General features: G+C 33.7%; 1 protein-coding gene across 4 annotated transcripts in view; it reads left to right on the top strand.

The window, feature by feature from the left end:
* Window positions 1-22,174, top strand: part of LOC149789598 (uncharacterized) — a 58,601-nt gene extending 36,427 nt beyond the window's left edge. For 3 of the 4 annotated variants that reach the window (XM_089971617.1, XM_089971616.1, XM_089971618.1), the window contains 9 exons: window positions 782-888; window positions 3,224-3,472; window positions 5,131-5,252; window positions 6,631-6,791; window positions 9,510-9,637; window positions 11,729-12,298; window positions 17,194-17,224; window positions 19,856-20,134; window positions 20,970-22,174. In XM_089971617.1, coding sequence (XP_089827743.1) covers window positions 782-888; window positions 3,224-3,472; window positions 5,131-5,252; window positions 6,631-6,791; window positions 9,510-9,637; window positions 11,729-12,298; window positions 17,194-17,224; window positions 19,856-20,134; window positions 20,970-21,271 — 1,949 coding nt within the window. In that variant the 3' untranslated portion in view covers window positions 21,272-22,174. The remainder of the gene's footprint in view (window positions 1-781; window positions 889-3,223; window positions 3,473-5,130; window positions 5,253-6,630; window positions 6,792-9,509; window positions 9,638-11,728; window positions 12,299-17,193; window positions 17,225-19,855; window positions 20,135-20,969) is intronic. The other variant, XM_089971619.1, reaches the window with a different exon arrangement.
* Window positions 22,175-22,542: the final 368 nt, after the last annotated feature.

Raw genomic sequence — 22,542 nt, 5'->3', positions numbered from 1 at the left:
GTGGCCATCTTGAACATTGTATTATTGTCTCTCATGAATTGATGGCCATACTGACATGGGGATTACACCAAAAGGTGTACGGAATAAAACTGCTACTAAGAGAAAAGGTGCCAGTTTTATTTATAATAGGGCCACCGTGACAGCGATTTTATAAACCCTGTTATCACTACTCCTTGTGAACGAATGGTCATATTGGTACTGAGTTCAACTGAAGATTTCTGATAATGTTTGACTGATTCTAAAAAAACAATTTAACATAAAATATTACTATTGTCTAATTTGAATTTGTTTTTATTGTTCAAGAATACTGAAAATGGTTTAAACACTCAGCAATTAAAAGTAAAATGTGGTCTCATCTCGAATTCCTGAAAATTCTTTCTGAAGATAAAATGGCAGTTCCATTGATGAACAATTGTTAAATAAATATAGTGGACATTTTAATTACAGATACTATTAAATAATGAAGAAATATTAGTATAGCAATGAATTATGATGCACGAGTGTCATACATTTGGCTTAATTTTTGGTGTTCATTTTTATAAAAATAATTCGGAATGCTGCAACTGCATGACCTAAACTAATATATATATATATATATATATATATATATATATATATATATATATATATTGTAATTTTTATTGTTGCTGTTGTTGTTGTTCATCTTCTTTTTCTTTCATTCTTCTTCTTCTTCTTCTTCTTATTATTATTATTATTGTTATTATTATCATTATTGTCATTACATTGAGTTGTATAAAGTAGTTGTCTTTTCTGTCATCAGACCTGATTGAGATTTGGCTGAATTCCATACATTCCTGTGCATGGTCCTCTAAAGCTGGCATCGCCCCTGTGATTCTGGTGGGAACACATGCAGACAAGATACCAGAGGTGTGTCTTGATGGGATTCTGAGTGTATTTTTTTTAAAATGTTGAATGTAATTTTTCGAGATTGTTTCGCAGCTGTAATTGATTTCTAGTTCAGGAAGAAAGCTTTGTATACCAGAGCACTGGGTCTTCTGTTACTAGTATTATCGAATATTTGATGTCATGCTCTCAGTTTTAGGTATTTGCTTCCTGTCCTGTTATCAGCTTTATGTAATTGTATGATGCCATGTTATCAATGTTAGGTACTTTTTTTATGCCCAGTTGTAGATTTTTAAGTACTTGATTGATGCAATGTTATTAGTGTTAGGTACTTGTTTCATGCCCTGTTACTATTTTTAGCCAGTTGTTTACTGCCCAGCTATCAGTTCTTGGAACTTTTTGGTGCCCTGTAATCAGCTTTAGGTACTTGATTGGTGCCCGGTTATTAGTTGTAGGCACTTGTTTTATGCCCCGCTATCAGTTGTAGATAGTAGTGTAATGCCTTTCTATCAATCAGTACATGTCAAATGCCCAGTTATCAATTTTAATGACTTGTGTAATACCCTGCTATCAGTTTTAGATATATGTGTAATGCCCTGTTATCAGTATTATATACTTGTTTTATGTCCTGCTATCATTATTATTTTCTTGTTTAATGCCATGATATCTATTTTAGATAGTTGATTAATGCCGTGGCATCAGTTTTAGGTACTTGTGTTAATGCCCAGCTGTCGGTGTTAGGTACTTGTGTAATGCCCTGGCATCATTTTTAGGTACTTGTATAATGCCCTGGTATCCGTTTTAGGTACATGTTAAATGCCCTGCTATCCATTTTAGGTCCTTTTTGATGTATTGTTTATCAGTCTGAGATACTTGTTTAATGCCCTGGCATCAGATTAATGTACTCTTTCAATGCCCATCTATCAGCGTTAGATAGATGTTTAATGCCCTGCTATTAGTTTTAGATAGATGTTTAATACCCTTGCATCAGCTTAAGGTACTCATTTAATATCATTTTTATAGATCATATTTATTACCTTTATGAACTTGACGGGAGGCATAATTACGTTTGCTAAATCAGGGATACACTTAGAACACTTAGAACAGCTTAGTATAATATATACATTTGGTTGTGTTTTCTTGAACAAAGTAACCCTGGCACATTTAAATGCTTGCCCTTCTCCAACAATGTTTGGAGAAATTGCGGTTAGCTAAAGAGTCATGGTAGTTGGGAAAAGCTCAGTTTTGCTCAAACATGGGCATATCTTTCCTGAAGAAAATGAATATGGCTATCACATTTGGCTAAAGTTTTATCTCAGCTACTGCAGTGAAGAGAGATATAATGATGTTGTAAGTGTTAGTAGTCCGTCCACACATCAAACCTTTCTGTAAGCAAGTTTGCCAAAAGGGTACCGATCAATACCATGCCACAATGTTGTGATACATAGATGTTTAGGTTACAGTTGACTGTGACCGTAATTTTAATATTTTCAAAAACTTGTTAACTCCTTGATGTACTTTTTACATACAAATAGCATAGTAGGCGTGTTTAAACAGAAATAATGTAGGCAGACAAATACAATTTGGTTTTCATCATTATATTAAAACACCGATGACCTGATTGAATTTTCAAGCCGTTATAGCATTAAAAAAATATATAGTTTATCCTTTTGGACATTAATATTTTTTGTTATAAATATCTTGTAAGAACAATTGGGCAAGACTCAATTTAGTACTTTGTTTTTAATTCATATTTAGTTGACCTGATTAGCTATTTATCTTTTTGCAGATTTAAAAATGTTTTGAGCTGAAAAATTATATGATTAAACAAAACTCTGGTAGACAGATTAAATTTAGTATACTTATTTGAATTAGTACAATGTATATAAATTAGCAGCTTTCAATTTTAGAACATTACAGCCCTTTTTCTTTATTTCCTATTTGAATTTTCATGACCAGCATTTTAAAATTGAACATTATTTGGATGTTTACATTAAAACCGCTTAAAGTATGCCAGTGAAGTTTGGTAAAAATATTTGTTTTCTTACGAATATATCCTGAAAGGTTGGAAGGCGGAAGTTTAATATTTTATCAGTTTGTATGTGTATCCTGACTGATTGAAGGTGACGATTGTTTTTTTTTTTTAGGGGGGGGGAAGCGTCAATATTTCCTGGGTTCAATAAGCATAAAACATTCAGAAAGAAAAAGATTTTGACTTGAAAAATTGAATGATACCATTGTTAAATGTTGATATATTATGGAATCATTTAATTTGATATGGAGTATTTTATCATCCTTTCTACCATGGTGACAAAAGTACATATAATCTGGTTTTGAATTATTTTAATTTCTTTTATAGAAATCTCGACAGCGCATCACGGATGAGTACTTTAAAAAAGTCCGCCTCATATTGAACGACAAACCAACCATACTCCACCTTAAGGATGATATTGCCATTGATAATACCATGACTGACCCCAAGCTGGGGGAATTGAAAAGACGGATTTTTGAGCTAGCATCACAACAGCCCCATTGGGGTGAAGAAAAACCAGCCAGATGGCTCCCATTGGAGCATGCAATCATGACACTAAAAGCTTCGGGCGTCAAAGTAAGCATAGCTGAACAAATCCAGATTACACAGATTTGAGCTCACATGGCATTTTTTAGCTTCTCAAAAGCCATTGATTGAATTAGATTTGGTTTAATGGACATGGCTGTATTTAAACATCAAAATTATGTTAGCTTGACTGTCATAACAATGGTTTGACTTCTATAGCAGTTATATGGAGAACTGAAAACTTTTTTCTGTTTCTTCTTAAGAATACCTGAGTCAATTTTGAACAACTTTGTAGGAATATGTCTTAAGACATACTTTATTAAGGTCATGTCAAGGCTGGTTCCAATAGCAATGGTGTGGCATCCTCAGTTGCCGGGTAGAAAACCTATTTTTGACTTATTCACTTGAATGACCGAGAAACATTAGATAAAAGCTTGGTAAGTTCGCTAGGGTATGTCAGATTTGCATTCCAGGTGACTCCAGTGTCATTAGTATATGTTTCAGAGACCAATTGATTTAATTTTGATAAGGCTTGGTTCCATGTGATACACTGTACTGTGTGACCTCCGTTGAAACACTTTAGCTTCCATAGTAATCAGGACGATAAACATCATATGATATTGATCTCTCACCATGGCAATTGTAACATGGACTATAATGAACCGTCATAATCCAACTCTCTCTGTAGTATTGGGCCTCTTCCTGAATGTACATTATATATATCAAACTACATCATAAAGGGTGACTCATTTTAAATGGAGTGAGTATTTTATTGAAGATCATGTTATAATAATGAGTGCGATAATGCAATTATTGTAACACATTGGTTTAACATCTGACAACATATCCTATTTTACTGAAAATAAATTGTTTGTGAACACAAATTCATTGATACTAAATATCTTGAAAAACTTATTACTGGCATCATATATTAAGCATACTGCAATCATCTCATCCAGTGTACTTGAGGCCATATTGCTGACTGCATTATAGAATTTTGCACAATATGGCTGATATGATAGCCTTTCTAATCATCGCAAAACCTGCTATCAAGTTTTACATCTGTTAATAAAATTAGAATTTGATCACATTTGACAGAAAATCATCCTGACACATAGAACGTTTTAGTTTGTATGAAAACTACCAATCTTCCATTAACATGGCTGCAGTTACTAAAGATAGAACAACTATTTTAATAACATGTAATAAATTGTTTATTCTTTAGCATTGAAGTAAAGGGAGTGTCTTGATGATGAGGATGAACAATTAAGGAGTTTTTTATTACCTTAATTCAGAATCACAAAGTGTGTGAATTGGGAATTAAGAATTCATAATATTGGAAGCAAATAATAGAGTGTTTGTTAAAAACTTTTTCAAATGTTATGTAAATGTTGTATTGTATCAGTGTAATAAATGCAGTACTGGGATTTTGTATTACCATGCACACAGCACTATGTATCTTTATTTCTTAGTATTGTGTACCAATGGTTTGAAAATATCCCATATGCTGAATAATCAGGTTATATTTACCTTTGGGACTTTGCTCTGTGTTGGAATACAATTATGACTTGTACAGACATTGTAAGTCCCATTTATAAGTATAGTAAGATATTTAAATGACTTCTTATCACTTCATTGTGTTCATTAGTTATGTATTGCTGTGTCTAACACCTGGTTGCTTTACTGTTAACATTTTGTTCTTTCCAAAGGTAGCGCCACTCAGTCTAGTGGAAGAGATAAATTGGTCAGGGACTGTTAGAATTGACGACAGAGAGGAACTAAAACTGTTCCTAAGATTTCAGCATGAGAGTGGCACTATCCTCTACTTCAGGTATGTTGAGGCCTATATGTCCCACAGGGTGAGATCATATATGTATCCGTTATCTAGTAAGCAAAGTATGAGTAATTATTCTGTCATTTTATGCAGAGGATGAATTTTATTTTAAAAAAAAAGATAAAAGGAAAACAAATAGTCTATTACTTAAGTGGAATATTTCTCATCTGCATATTTATAAATATTTGAAGCATTAGTATGTTCTTTGTAAAACAGATTTTGTCAATCAAAACATTTCATTCCAATCCTAATTGGCTTTTATCCCCAATTAGTTGAGATAATGATGCTATGAATATATCCTATAACTTTGATGATACAAGGTGTGGGGGACTTTCATAATAAGGAGACAGGTTCAACATATGTGTAAAGGGCTTCCTTGATAATTATATATGTCCCAGATGTGAATGGGATATTCATGATATTGAGATATGTTCCAGATATGTGTGTGTGATGTTCATGAAATAAATATATATTCCACATATCTGTGTGGGATTTCCATGATAATGAGATAAGTTCCAGATATGTGTGTGTGATGTTCATGAAATAAATATATATTCCACACATCTGGGTGGGATTTCCATGATAATGAGATAAGTTCCAGATATGTGTGTGCGATGTTCATGAAATAAATATATATTCCACATATCTGTGTGGGATTTCCATGATAGTGAGGTAAGTTCCAGATATGTTTATAGGAAGTATTTACTTATATGTTCTGCCCTTTTTTCCAAAATGTCTTCTTTATTCTTTCAACATGTATATTTAGTGCAGATTTAAAATTTCAAAATGAAACAAAACATAATCCCAATGCAGGCGGGCAAAGCTTCACTTGCGTTCATAATACAACATACTTCATTTGTTGCTTCACCTATAACTTGGAAGTAAAACTATATAAAATTACATCCATATTTACTTGTATATTTTATATATTATTACACAGGGCTGGTAATGCACATTTTTGCCAGAATATATTTTATATTAGATATTATTATACAAGGATGGAATTATATATATTTACACAAAGCTAGTATTATATATATATATATATATATATATATATATATATATATATATATATATATATATATATATATATATATATATATATATAGATAGATAGATAGATTATACGCGGCTGGTAGCTTTTTCTAAACCAAAAGGGATGTATGACATATAAGAGAAGTCGCATGATTTTATTACAGTTGTGTGAAAACTTTCAACCTGGTTTTAAACTTAACAATTCTCTAATCTGTAAGACTTACTAAAGCCTGCAACAGGTAAATGTTAGGTACTTTATAGTTGTCTGCACTATTTGATTAATATGCTTTGAGGGAAATAATGTCTCTACTCACTGTATATGTGCCTAATGTTTCAGCGTTGAAGGATTGAGGGAGAACGTTATTCTGGATCCACAATGGTTGATCGATGCCCTGAAGACCCTCATCACGGCAGATATGTTCATGAGGAAAAACCCTACCATTGCCAACAAGTGGTGTGAATTCAGTGAAAAGGGAAAACTCACTCAGGAACTGATAGGTTTGTATCATTTTATGTCTTTAATATTTTCTTTTTGTTTCATACCTTGTGTTCTGATGTGTACCTGTTTAATATCTTCCCTTTCTGCTGTGTACCTCTTGAACATTTTCCCATTTAATGTATTTTGTTCTGTTATGCCACATCCAGGTAAGAATTTATTATTTGGAAGAAAAGATAAATTTATATCAAGCATGTATGATATTGCCCATGTTTTCAAGTACAGTTCAAAGAACAAATTACTACCAACTCTAATGCATAACATCACATTGCATATCATCAGGTACCTATTTTAAAGTCTGGTATAGTCTTATCTCTATCCATGCTCCTTGTCTCAAGGGTATTGCGGGTGGTACGACACGGATTGGTTCACTGTCTGAATTTGATGAAGGGGCTGTGGGTTTCCTATAGTTATTTGTGTCTGATGTCTACTGATATGACCTTCATTGTGTTTGTTTTATCTATTATAGATTATTAGAAAATCACCAAACCCCATTTGTGCTCACAAAACAAAATATGGAAATTAAAGTAAGAAACTTGAACATACTGACTTTCATGTGTTACGTCACTTGTCAATGTTGACATAAACAATCAACCGTTCCGGTGGCCTAGTGGTTGGAGCGTCCGCCTCGGGTGCGGGAGGTCGTGGGTTCGATCCCCGACCGAGTCATACCAAAGACTTACAAAAATGGCACTAACATCTGCCTCGCTTGGCGCACAGTATTAAGAGGTTAGTGTTAGGACTGGTCGACCTGGTATCAGGATAATGTGACTGGGTGGGACATCATGCTACATGTATGCGGCATGATGTCCCTGTGATAGGCATCACTATAAACTGCCACATTACAGACATCATAGCGATATGACTGAAAGACTGTTAAAGCTACATTAAAAATCCAAATCACACCCACACACACACACACACACACACACACACATAAACAAGGACAGGTATTAATGATATACTAACGACCTGTTTACAATCATTTTATTTTAATGCACATTTTTGGCATAGCAAATTCTTATAACACTGTCTGTCTGTCTATCTGTTTGTTCAGTAACTTTTTTTTCTGCCTGTTAACTTCAGTTTTTCAGCACAAACCGTAGCCAAACCATGTGGATAGCTTGTATATGAGATAAGGATGAAGCCAAATGTGAAGTCTAAATGTTAATATGAAGTATTTTGTGATGGTGAGTCATGGCACAAATCATTATTCGTGTCCACCATATTCATTGCAAGTAGATTATTCTTGCAGACAATCTCTGCTGAGGAGGTCATCTGTTCTATGCAGAATGATCTCTAAACCAATGTGTATGATTTATGCCAGGATGAAGAATTAAACGTGGAGTTTATAGGCAGAGTTAACGCAAAAGCAGGCAGCAAAATGTCAAACATTCTGTGATAAACTTTGTAGAGGGTTTGCACTTGAACTTATTTCTTAGTCAGAAAGCCAAACTAAAGGAGTAAAAACAATTCCCTACAGTACAATTAGTTTTTCATTAAATAACTGCTCTAACAAGGGTGTTTGGCTTCCACTTGGAATAAGAAACATTAAGATGGATGCCACAGAGCAGGCATGGGCAACTTGTCAAGATGGATTAATAGATAGGTCTCGGGAACTAGTCAGGATGGATTCCATAGATAGATCTGGGTAACTTCGTCAAATGTGTGGACCAGATAACTCTGTGATATAAAAATGTGGATAAAACCAGGTTGCTATTCGGGTTCGGCCCGCATATTGACTTTAAATCTTGCACCCATTGTGTCCATATTGTGAACATTACCCAGTGCCTCCTGAGTGAAATATGTGAATTATTATGGGTACATGAAAGGCAGCCAAACTAAACTCATTGGTTTGAGGTTGTATCTCTTGCACACGGGATTCAGTTTGATTAAATGTCATTGATACAAGTTCATGACACGTTGATACATGTCAAGACTTCCTATGTAATAGAGATACACCACTGAAGTTTATGATTCACTGAAGCAAGTCTAGGTCTCTGACATTCTGGAGATATGGCACATTAATACAATTTTAAGTTATTTTGTATCATTCAATTAGCTCGGGATCTCTGATTATTGGACATATGACATACTGATACAAGTTAATGTTCTCTTTATTTTTCAATTTAACAGTCAAATTAGCTTTTGAATTTATAAAGGTGAAGTATTTTAAGAACGTATCGAATATAATCATAATAAATCTCTATACGAAACATTCTAATGCTTTCTATGATTCGGTACTAAACATTTTTCCAAAGGACAGCAGAACTTGAACTGTATCGTTGCTGGTCAAATCCACCTATTATACATTAGACCCTATTTTGATTAAGCAAGTCATTTGAATGATGCTCATCATTTGAGTGATGCCATGAATTTGAGTAATAGCTGTTTTGAATTACAGAAGTTTTTCTATACTACATATATTATTTCATTTCTTTCAATGTATTGAACCAACTTGAATTTATATTTTAAAACATAATGCTTGAATTTATATTAAAATTATTGCTCCTAATTCTCATTAAAATGTATGTTATTTTGTTTCCGTTTGATAATATGTACAGTCTGAGAACATAAACACAACATTAACATGTTGCAATTTTCTTGATTCAAATTGTTAATCAACAAAGGTTTATTTCATAGTGAAGTTGAAGAACACAATGTCAACTTTAAAAACAATTTTAGTGTCTTTCTGTTGACATTATTTTCTAAATTTCTAGATGCCATCTGGTCAAGGGAGAGGAATCCGGAATTCCATGACAATAAAGTGTATATCTTGCGTGTGATGGAGACGTTGCACATTATTGCCAGGCCAAGATCTTACAGTGAAGACACAAAGGTAGTCAAGGTCTGTTTAAATATTGCATTTGTTTTTCTGTGTAGACAGGCAATGTTGATTGATAATGACTGTTGTGTAAACAGATAGTGTTGGTTGATAATAACTGCTTTGTAGACAGATAGTGCTGAATGATAATGACTTGAATAAACATAAAAAGTTGGTTGAAAATGAATTTTGTTTTGTACAGATAGTGTTGGTTGATTATGACTGCTGTGTAGTCATATAGTGCTGATTGATAATTACTTGTATAGACATACGATGTTGATTGATGATGACTTGTGTAGAAGTCTGATTCGTAACTACTTGTGCAAACATGTAATGTTGAGTGATAATTACTGTTTTGAGAAAAAGTGTTGATTCATAACGACTATGCTTCCATTTCATATGTACCTGCTCTCATTCTAAATGATATAAAACTCATTCTGGCAAAAACGAAAAAGAGAAAATAGTACTTTAGAAAGTGAAAGCAAATTTAATATGAGAGTGAGTAATGTCAAACTAAGGTTTCAGTATGAAGCTGTAATTCAAGTTGTTGATGCCTTTAATAAATCGGCTAATGGCTTTTGAGGCAGCTTTGAATAAAACTGCTAGTGGCTGTTGACAAGGTCAGTGGGACCCATAAATGTAACCTCCATTATAAATGAAGGATTGTTATACCGAGAGATGTTCCAATATATGTGATTCACAGTAGACATAGAAAGTGCCAACAACCTATTTTGACCAAGAACACGTAGCCCTGGCTCATAACATAATGACTACATGTACCATTTATAAATTGAAGGGCACTTAATGAGGTTTTCATGAAAGCATCTGCGGCATTACAACGCTATTTGATTGACTCCTTTGAACAACTAAATAGTAGAGGACAGATAATACATAGGACGTTTACAATGAAACGAAATTGAAATATATAAATTAAACATAACGTTCGTTTGGAAATTAACATGAGTGATCTGTGGCTTGAATATATGAACGCCATTTTGTGAGCCTATGAGAGCAAGTGTTTTCATTTAAGAACTGCTGTCACACCCAGCTATGAAATCTTTTGGTTTTTGTCAGTTATTGTGATATTTTAGAAACTAAAAAGATGGTTTGTGTGTTTTATGTGCCACCTTTGGTGATTAAACCATTACCTTTAGCGATATAACTTTGCATAAACACAGCAGAAACTATACAGTCTAATTAACTGGAACTGGTATGATATTACATAATGGTAATCATAACTGTGCGCAAATAGCTCCGTCTGAATGCCACTACAGCAAGCACTTTTCTAAATGTCAAAACATCGGCAAGAAATTTATGAAATCCTTTTGATATAATAGGTTGAGATATTCCTCTAAACATGGATTAATTTCAGCTGGCCTTTCTGGTGGCAGTGGATATAATTGCAGTTGCTATGTCAGTGTTTTATAATACCAGAGATTATGTCAAGTTAAGAGTAACGCTTGCTGCATGCCATCAAGGTGTATTATTTGTATTTCGGTTTCTGAATCTGTACTGAACATTATTATGGTATAAGTGTACTTTACAAGTATTTTAGTTGAAAATATGAACATAATTACTGAGAAATTCTTGTAAGGGTAGGCTAGTCTGGACTATAATGTATTGTTGTTTATGGTTTATTGATAACTTAGTTTTAACATAAAAGGAAAATCTAAAAAAACATGATATTTTAACTTGTGAATTGTGTGATGTATTTTACAAAATTTGCTTCCGAACGGCCATTATATACAGTAAAATGAACAATATTTTGTGATTTCATTTGCCAATTTTGATTGTTATTGTATTCCAGTCGATTATTCTATATGAAATAATTAATTCAGCACCTACTGTTTTATTACGACTAGTTTATGAGTTATCTGGAAATTTTAAAATGATAGAGTGGTGTATATTTGTATATCATCACTAGAGGTTAATATTGTAAGTGTTCAATTACTTTTCCTTTCTGCTTTGTAACTTAAAGGCTGTTTGAGATCAAGAGATACAATGTAATATACTTACAAATTATCGGTAGAAGGTGTTGCATCCAGTGTATACAAAGTCAATGAATTTAATTGAGTATCATATTAATGAACCGCCACTTCCTTTCTTGTATTTCAGGAAGAAGATTACTACCTTGCCCCATGCATGCTCCGTCAAACAACACCAAAACAAATTATCTCCCCGGAATCACATTTTCCTATAGACAGTACATCAGTACTATGCTTTGTGTGCACAGGGAAATTTATACCACCAGCTGTTTTTCATAGGCTTATTGGTGCATGTTTAACACGCTGGCCCATCTCCAAACAGAAATCAGATAATCTGATATACTGTGGTTGCTGTGTCTATAACCTTGACGTTCATCACAGGCTGACCCTGTACTTGAGCCATTATTCCATCTGTGCTCGTGTGACAAGAATGGGCGTTACAGATATCAGTTGGTCTTCAAAGCATGGCAATGAAGCAAGAATCTTCATCTTTGAGAACCTGTCAAATATAATCGGAAACCTGTGTGAGGGTCTGCAGTTTGAGCTACATATACAATGCCCTGATTCAGATCCAGACGATTTGGAGGGCCTGATTGCTGTGCCACTGCTACAGAAGAATGTAAACGTACCATGCCATTCCCACAACAAGAGTCATGTACTTGTGTCACAAGAACTTCTTCAATTCTGGTTTGAGGAAGAGGTGAGTATGAACAAGTAATCCTGTAAAATCTTGGGTAAATGTACACTCCACCACAAAAATGTGTCTATAACGTATCACATTGCATAACTGAAGTACCCACTTGAATATACTATAGCCCTGATCGTACAATACATACGAAGATCAGCCATATATATATATATCGAGATAAAAAGTTTCACAATAAAAAGATTCGATACTATAGTGATTTAGCAATTTCTGGCAAATACACAATCACATTAACCTTCAAAATTACTGTGTCAAATACCCTATCACCTTAATGTTAGGATTACTACGTCAAATACCTAGCCATGTTAATGTTGGGTTAGGAAATTTACTGTCAAATACACGGTCATATTATCATTAAGCATTACTCTGTCAAATACCCAATCACATTAACGTTAGGAATAACTTCTGCTACTTCCTTAATCCGGCCCTTCAAAAGACTTGATAAAGTATGTCTATACTTGTAGAGACAAAGGGAAGTAACTCTTGCAGATTACCCACTCTTACCCGGTTAATATGAATCTATTCATTAATTATGTATTCACCACCATCACCACCGCCATCACCATGATGTTTAGTGTAGTCTGACTAAGAAATTATGATGCCTCATATTTTCCTTTTCTAGACAAAAGGGAAAGTAAAAGATAAAGATTTGACTACACATGGTTGTTGTTTTGCAATACGTTATTTCATACAGTAAAAATCATTGACATAACTATTGTATAAAAGGTGGAATGTTGAGTACATAAACATCAGAGGCTGGGACTACACATTGCGGATGACTTGTATTGGGGTAAGAAAAAAACTTCATTGCTTTTGGGGTCATTTTAAAGGGTCTCTACTGGAAAAATCATTTTTTACCTGAACTCTACTGCTTTTGAAAAAAAGAACACAAACCAATTTATACAAATCCAAATCTGTGTTTTTATGTGTTCTAACAACACATTAGAGAAACCAGCCAAACTTGTTTCACCAGTACATTGACAACCTTGAATCATTGATGCCTGGCAATGGTTTTGAATTTTCAGTAGATTGACTGGTGTGAATCAGTGGTGTGTCGCAAAGGATCAGAATTGTTCTCGAACATCTGACACTGTACACCACAAACTGTTAATTGATTACCTTGTTGTTAGACTTCTGAGAGTTTAAGGCCAAATGCCGGACACTTTGGAGCTGTTATAAGTATGACAGGAATGTGAGTTGGTCAGAATGTCTTCTTGGCCTTTGATAACAATCAAGCGATATTTGGCAGAAGGGAGACAAGATGGAGGGACCAACCATTTTGATTTGGCAGGCGCACGAGGGTAATTATGTTTATTTTTCTCATGTTTAATTGTTATTCTGTTGTGCAAGATGTTTTCAGTGGAATGCTTAAAGACAGCTCTTACATAATTTGTTCAAAGCAAAGCAAATTAAAGGTCCTGGGATTGCAGTGTGTGTTTCAAAGTCATGCAGTTTTTGCATTTCATAAATTACCAGTATTAGAAGTTTCCATGAACATCAATTAAGTTAGTTTAGTATCGAAATAAAATATATTAGTTAACAAAATATTACAAGATAATTCATTTCAAAGCTAGCATTCATTATACATAGCATGGGACTCATTTTCATTGTTTTTTCAGGTCTAAATTAATTTTGGACTTTTGTATTTACAGTGTTGAAACCTGCTAACTAAGGTTTGGAGTCATGAAGAGAAAGAAGCCATTGATGCTGAGACTCAAGAATGTATCTTGGGTCCAAGGCAGGGCCTCCCTTGTGGGGAGGGGATACAATAACCTTCGGATAATAGCCAGCTACCTTGCAAACCAAGCAGCATGAAAACTACAGCTACAAATTTTTCAAAGGCTGATCATTGTTGTCCTGTTGTTACATCATTACAACATTTTAATGCTGATATATATAGGACAAAATCCAAAGTAATATGGAGTGGGTGGCTTCTGGACTACAGAACCACTGAGAGCGGCATAAATTTGATGCTTAACAGTGAATGTCTTCAGTAGTCGTCTCCAGACAGTTATTTTCTGATGTAAATTACAAATGCTCTTTAAATGATTTTTAAAAAAATGTTTGCAATGAACTATATGATAGAAAACTCTTTTGTTTCATGGTTGACAATATATTTACTTGTATTACTTTTCTGTAGCATTGCCATCAGAATTTGAATATGAATTATGTTCAAAGCTTCCAGGTTTAAATCTACTAGAAGAGAATATATACCATGAAAACAAGTGCATATTTTGTTTTCAATCTCCATGAAAAATGCACAATTCATTCCAATAACAATATATTTGTTCCGAAGCCAATTTGCAGATTAAAATTTGTTAATCCATTGTTTGCAATTCTGTATTTATATTTATGCAATTATCATTGTCAGGACAAGTTTTAGTAATCCCCAATCGTGGCAAAGCATGACACAGTAGCGGGTTATAGTATTGTCAGATTGTTTAATGTTTTCGTACTAGATTTAATTTTGCTTACATCTTCTGTACCACCAAATGGTTTTGTTTTTATTATTGGGATGGTTCAGTATGACACATTGTCAGTTTCGTCTTGTTTTACACTCACTTGAACTTTGACGTTCAGGTGAAGATCATGGTCAGTTTATTGAAAATTTGAATAAGTTGTACGTTATTGTTCCATTTGCTTGTATTTTCTAAATCTCTTCATAAATAATATACATTCTTGCGATGACGAATCAAATACAATTCATACAGAGATGCATGGACCTTGACATCAGGGCAAGGTTGCAACATTTGCATTTACGTTTGGATACTGTTTTGATATCGCTGGACATAGACTAGAAGTGGTATAGTCACTATAGTGGTTCACCCATTGTGAGCCTGTCCTTCAGCACAAGTTTCTTCTTGGCACATCTAAAATTGCTGAAAGGATTGGAATGAAACTGTTATTACCCATTCATCTCAAGAAATAATTGTCTTAAAAGAAAATTGCACCACTTGGACAGGCCATATCGTGTCCTTGCAGTTGCCATCTTGAAGCTACTGTTATTACTCCTCCTTCTACATGGACGGTCATATCAACACATTGCTTCATTACATAATTTTAATGATGTCTATCGTAAATAAAAATGTTCCCGATCTGATTATATCTTGTTATCACAACAATTCCTGAAGAGAAAGTCACACTAATGTAATATTTTGCCAGCAGACTTTCAGTGATGTAAAGTTAGTCTTAAATGAAAATGATGTAAATGTAATATTCAATATGGTTGCCACATCAACCATTCTGAAAAGCTTGTTATCGCTAATAAATTGGACATTTCATCATGGGGTTTAACTTAAAGGCTTCTTATAATTTTATTGATTGCAAAATAATTGTCACTAATCTAACTAACAATGTATGTCCATCTTTTCTTCAATACTAGCATTAAATAAAGAGTCATATGGACACGAGTGTTTCATCCTTATGGTGACTAATTATCTTTTATCCTCCCAAATATATTGCAATATCAACATGGGATTATCACAAATAGCTTATAATACCTAGTTGGTTATAAATTATAATGTGCCAGTTGTACATGAAAATGACTGACATTATGACTGTCTTGACAGTCATGTTGCTATTACACTCCCATAATGAATAGTATGCTTGCAGTGTCTTGACAGTCATGTTGCTACTACACTCCCATAATGAATATTATGCTTGCAGTGTCTTGATTGTCATGTTGATACTACACTCCCATAATGAATAGCATGCTTGCAGTGTCTTGACAGTCATGTTGCTACTACACTCCCATAATGAATATTATGCTTGCAGAACGTTTTCATCAAAATACTGCTGTTGTGTAGTTTTTCGTAAATGAATATGGAGCTAATCAGGCAACCAGTATGTCCACCACAAGAAATAATTTTATTATTATTGAAGAATATCAGAAATGGTTTCAACACTCAGCAGCTACAAAGAAAATATTGTCTTATCTGCAATTTCTGGAAATTCTGTCATCCAGTATAACATCGATCCCTTTGATAGACTCTTGTTATTTGCATATGTTTCCCAAGTAATAGATTATGTTTTAGTAGGTATGTGGTAATATAAAGCAAAGACAATCCATGTTGTGGCACACCTTGGAACATCACTAATAAGGTTTACATAATGGAAAATCCATTTTATTACACTGACAGTTGGAATCAAGTTTACAGCAGATCTTTAGAGATAGCTCTAGCATGCATTGATCTGGCCTTCTACTGTTTAAACCCTGTATAAATGTATAGCCACATCTTCAGTTTGAAGGCTGTTTCATAGTTGAAAATAGCTAGTCTTTCATTTGGGTTTGATGTGCAGCTTGTCTCGGAGTAAATTGGTGTTTCTTGGGAAATAATGTATTAGTGTGTATGATAAACCATGCAACAATAGGAAAGTAGTAACATTACGAATTAATGAAATTTGAATGAATAACTCAATAGTTTCCAAGAATGTTCGGGATGTGTGTGTGTATATATATATATATATATATATATATATATATACAGTTCATCAGTGACATCAGTTTTGCAATTTGCATTACTCCTATGTCTATTTTATATGTAATTTTATTGCTAAAAGCACTTTTATGTTTCACATTTATACGTTTGTGTTCTGGAGTGACAGACGTAAAAAAAAGGATGGATGAGAGTAATATAATTCATTACGTACACTGGTATATGATAGGCACGTACCAGCTGCAGATCAGAATTTGTGAGTATGAACAAGGTTTTGTATTGGATTTCCCTGTGAATAAGGTTAACTATTTCTGACTATGAAATAATGCTAGCTATTGCAAGTGGAGCACCTGAAGATAAGGTTGAGAATGTACCAAAAATATATTTCAGAGATAATGCATCCAAAATATATAACATTTAGGTCCATCTTATGATACTATGTCTGTATTTCAGGAGAGTCCAAAAGAAGATGAAGAAGAGTCTGGTAAGCAACATAAACTATAAGAGGTCTAGTTCTCCTAGCAGAAGTCGTTATACATATGTTTTATTGTCTAAGCCAGTATGCATTGCTTTATTTTCTAAGTCACTATGTATTATTGTACTATTTTATTCAGCATATATTGTACTGTCTACGTTTAGTCACATTGTATTATTGTCAAAGTGGTAAATATTGTATTGTCTACCTCAGTATATAATGATTCTTTGTTTAAGTCGGTATGTATTGTTATGTTCTATAAGTCGGTATATATTGTTACTTTGACTAAGTAGGTATATATTATTACTTTGTCTTAGTTGATATATATATATATATATATATATATATATATATAGTTACTTTTCCTAGTCAGTATATATTTTGAATTGTCTAAGTACGCATATATTTTTACTTTGTCTATATTGTTACTTTCTCTAATTCAGTATATATTGTTACATTGTCTTAGCCGGTATACATTATTACTTTACTTAATTCTGAATATGTTGTTTTTTAGACTTAGTCGGTATATATTTTTACTTTGTCTATATATTGTTGTTTTATGCTTATTTGTTTCTCCGTTAATTTTACATCGTCAAAATTGTTCAGTATTTTACGATATTGCACTCATGTCTGCGCAATCGTGTATTATGAACTACTTAGTAAACAAATCATGTACACTCACGTAGTAGACGCCTTACGTTTTGGTTGTAATCAACCTAAAAGTAAAGCATCTACTAAGTTGTTTCTGAATGAACTAAAGCAGATGTTTCGTGGACTGCCACATACCAGCTGTTTCGCTACATTCCGCATTAACTTATTTTTTGATATAATATTTCGCATTTAGGCTAGCTATAGGCGCCAGACATGGTTCCTACAAATAGCATTCAAGTAAGAAGGCATAAGAATTCTTCTTTAGCTAGTAATTAAAATGGCAAAACATATATGTATAGTTTTACATCCTGAATTTCCTCAAAATGTATGTTCTTAGTTCTGCAAATCCGAATTACATGAGTCATGTCCGGGGTTCTAAAGCTTGATTATACATTTCGAAATTGTAATGTAATTTTGTCTACATTCTAAGTGCAATTACATCCTACTTAATATATTCCATACCGTCTATTTGATAATTACAATTGAAAGAATATTTTTCGCACATTATAATTTCAAACAGTCAATGGTAGAACAGAAACACACTTGCAGATGTGAAAACACTGTTACTGTGCTTAAATAAGATATACTTTATGTAGAATTGGCACATATAAATCCAGTCCATAATCACAAATTCTTGTAGAATCGAGAAAAATACTAAAATCTCTTCATTCTAGAAGCAATGAATAGTTGTTGAAATGTGCATTCATTCAGAATCTAGTTCTAAATTATACTTTTAAGTAGGCCTAAATACCACTTCCTTTCAAAAGTATTGTCTAGCGCGACTAAGTTCAAGTTTATCTGGACGGAGTTATGTGTGCATTAATAACTCTGTTCTTGTGTCCTGATGAATCTGCGATTGTGTATTTAGTTTGGAGTATGGAATACATTCAGTTACTTTGCTTCTTGAAATGTATTTTGTTGATATAATTAAGCCTTAGGTAGAATAAGAAAATGAGCATATAATACAAAGGTTACTGCATTTGTATGGGAAAATATGAACTCGTTTTGTTGGATTGATATACTGCACTCCCAACGTGTTACAGTATATCATCCGAAAAACTCATTCATATTTTCCCATACAAATGCAGTACCCTATCATTACTTTGTCTAAGTCGGTATATACTTTTACTTTGTCTATATTATTATATTGTCTAATTCGGTATATATTGTTAGCTTGTCTAGGGCGGTATATATTGTTACTTTGTCTAAGCCGATATGTATTGTTACCGTGTCTTAGTCAGCAAATATTGTTAATGTTTCTAAAATGCTATACGTTGTTACTTTGTCTAAGTCACTATATATTGTTATTTTGTCTAATTTTGTATGCCTTGTTACTTTGTCTACATTTGTTTATAATGTTACTTTGTCTAAATTAGTATACATCGTTTCATTGCCAAGTGATCACATAGGTATGATAAACTCACAATACAAAATAAATCACATTCTTCACTCAATTTACATACAGTTCTCCATGTTTGTGCATGAACGACAGCATATTGTGAAAAATGGACATCAGACAAAGGATGCTGATAGATTAGGACATTGAAAAAGAAGTCTCAATTTTGATGATCATGTTCACAAATAAATAAAAGTGGAAATTAGAAATTAATGTTTTGAATGAAACCAACTGTTTTGAAAATTGCAGGTGTTTAAACCCTTCCCACAAAATTAAAATGAACAATAATCCTTTCTTCATCAAAATCGTTTCTGTTGGACTTTGTAAAAGAAATTTCAGTGCTTTCATTCATTAGAAACAGACAATCAGATACAAAATATTCATGTACATACGCATTAGATTTTGAAAAACAAATAGCGTTCTTAACCATATTAATGCGTATGAGTATAAATCAATACCCCTAAAAAATAACTTTCCGTTTTCTAACAGAAAAAAAAAAAAACATCGTTCCTTTTGAAAATAGGCCCGCTTATTAATTTTGTCAAATGCACATCCAAGGTTAAATCTGATGCTTTTCCTGTCATATATTCTAGTTTTACCACTTGAAGATGAGACACTGTCTGAGAGACAATTGGGCAGACTGTCATTGAATATTGGACGGGAGTTCCTCCGCCTCGGTTTAGAGCTTGAACTTTCGGAGGCTAGCATCCAGCAAATACAAGACAACTATCCAGATGTAGCCACTGCATGTCTTATGATCTTGATTAAATGGAAGCAGCAAAATCAGGACAAAGCCACTACAAAAAACCTGGAAGAAGCATTTAAAGTTGTTGGCATTGATATTGGCATTCTCAAATCAGTCAGCGCAACAGGTTTGTTTGGAAATCATATGTTACTGAAATATTTTCATGATTAATGATTAATTCTTGCAGAAAAGCAGATTAATAATGTTCTCAGATTTAGTGCATTTTACCTGTATAAATGTATCCATATGTATGCATGTTATCGCATAGTTTGGTATATTTTACAAATAGTACGGGAGCCGTGGGTTTCCAAGTGATCTAATGCGCTTGTCTGTTATGATCACCGCCAACTCACCTCTGTCTGCATAGGTTTGATTCTTGAGCTTGGCTGAATTTGTGTATGTGAGAAAGCTGCTAGCAACTTTCCATGAGACAGTGGTTGTTCCTTGGCTTTTCCCGGGTTCTTCCTCTACCAGTTATACTGGCTGCCATGAACAATCTATCTTGCATTGAGAAATGGCCTTAAATTCAAAAGCAACAAAAGCAAAAACATCTGGTGTGTGTCATTAAATAATTTTGATAAGACAGCATGTTAACATATCACTGCATGTGATTCTAATTTATCCAGTAAACCCATTGAACTCGTGTGCAGTATTATCTTTTTACGCAGTGGCTGTGACCATGGGGAATTTCTTCACAACAACCTATTTAACCTTTTCTTTAACATTACTATCAATATTTTGACAACCAATTTGTAAGCATTCTTACAAAGGGCATTGGTAAAAGGTCATGTCTGTTGCAATATGGCCAACGTACCCCACAGGGGCTCATTGCAAGAAACAAAACCTTTTGGTATCAGTCATTGTGTATATATCTATCTATCTATATATATATATATGGTGTTTAAGCAAGTAGATGTTTTCAAGTTGGTCTTTTTCGAGTCAATTTAATTACTTTTTTACAGGGGACAGAGTGTCTTGCCTCCCACAGAAAGTATTAGACATGCAGCCTGATGATATACATCTGGATCAGATCAGTAGAAGGGTTGGAAAAGAATATGTCCATCTTGGTGTCGAACTAGGAGTTGCTGTGTCCAGAATCGAGCAAATTCGTGTCAAACACCCACGTGACTTACCAGGTCAATGTTTGGAAATAATGAGACAATGGAGACAAAACAATGCTGTAAAAGCCACTTTCAGTACTCTGGAGCAGGCATTCAGACATGTTGGTATTGATCCCAGCATTCTCAAACTGTGTATAAAGTGATCATGACTCAGGAGAAATTGGGAAATGCATATATTATGTTTTATCATTGCAGTAGTTTGAAATAAATTGACATTTTGCAAAATGAAAACAAAAGACTGTCCCTTATATTGAACGTATGAATTATTATAATTGCAGCTAACATGAATGTAATTATTTCAGCAGTATAAATTGCAGTGGACATGTATGCAAAATATTTGAAATGTTATAATTACCGTGCATATGTGTGACATTATTTGAGCTGTAATAATTGCACTGTACATCTATATAAATATTCGATGTGTTATAACTGCAGTGTACATGTTCGTAAATATTTGATGTGTTATAACTGAAGTGTACATGTATGTCAATATTCAAACTGTTATAAATATAGCGCACTTGTAGTTTATAATGCCACAGTACAAGCCGATGTTGATGCAAGTTGTAACACCATTTTTCAGCACAATATAGGCTATACATTGTTGCAGTATAAATGGTGAGGAAGAACCCAGGATAAACCTGGGAAAAAACGACAAAAAATAATGAGAAGCTACTGGCAAGCTTTCTCACATACCCACATTGGCCGAACTCAACAATGGAACCCACGTAGACAGAGGTGAGATGGCAATGATCTTTAACGGTGAGCTTTTTAGACCACTCAGCTACTAGGGGCCCCCAATGTACATGTATGTAAATATTTGATTTGTTATACTTGCCGTGTACATGCAAATCAATATTTGACCTGTAACGATTGTGGAATACATGTATGTATATATTTGATCTGATATAATTGCCGTGTACATGCATGTCAATATTTGATCTGTAATAATTGTGACATATATGTATCTCAATATTTGACTTCCTATAATTGCGTCATATATGTATGTACATTATTATGCATCTGTTATAAATACAATTATAAACACATATATCTATTTGATCAGTTATAATTACAGTGTACAAGTATGTACATGTGGATAGTTTGAGTTATACGCTCATGCAAGGTCACACATGTATACATTTATTTAGCTCAAAATGCTAACCTCCACCAATTATGTTGATCATTCACTGCAAGATATACAATTTTGTACATACTGACTCTCTCTCTCTCTCTATCTTTCACACACACACACACACACACACACACACACACACACATTTCGTGGCAAAAGTTAAGCATAATAAATTGGACCTGCCCCTCCTTTTTCCCTTTTTTCCTTCTGTCAGTCCCTCTACTGCACTTTAATTCCACACAATAATTCAAACTCAGCACAGTCCAGAAGCACAGACTACAC

Source organism: Sinohyriopsis cumingii, chromosome 10 (genome assembly GCF_028554795.1).
Source record: "Sinohyriopsis cumingii isolate HCF-2022 chromosome 10, ASM2855479v2, whole genome shotgun sequence".
Classification (NCBI taxonomy): Eukaryota; Metazoa; Mollusca; class Bivalvia; order Unionida; family Unionidae; genus Sinohyriopsis; species Sinohyriopsis cumingii.
Note: the sequence above shows the minus strand (reverse complement) of the source record. Positions and strands in the feature narration are given on the sequence as shown.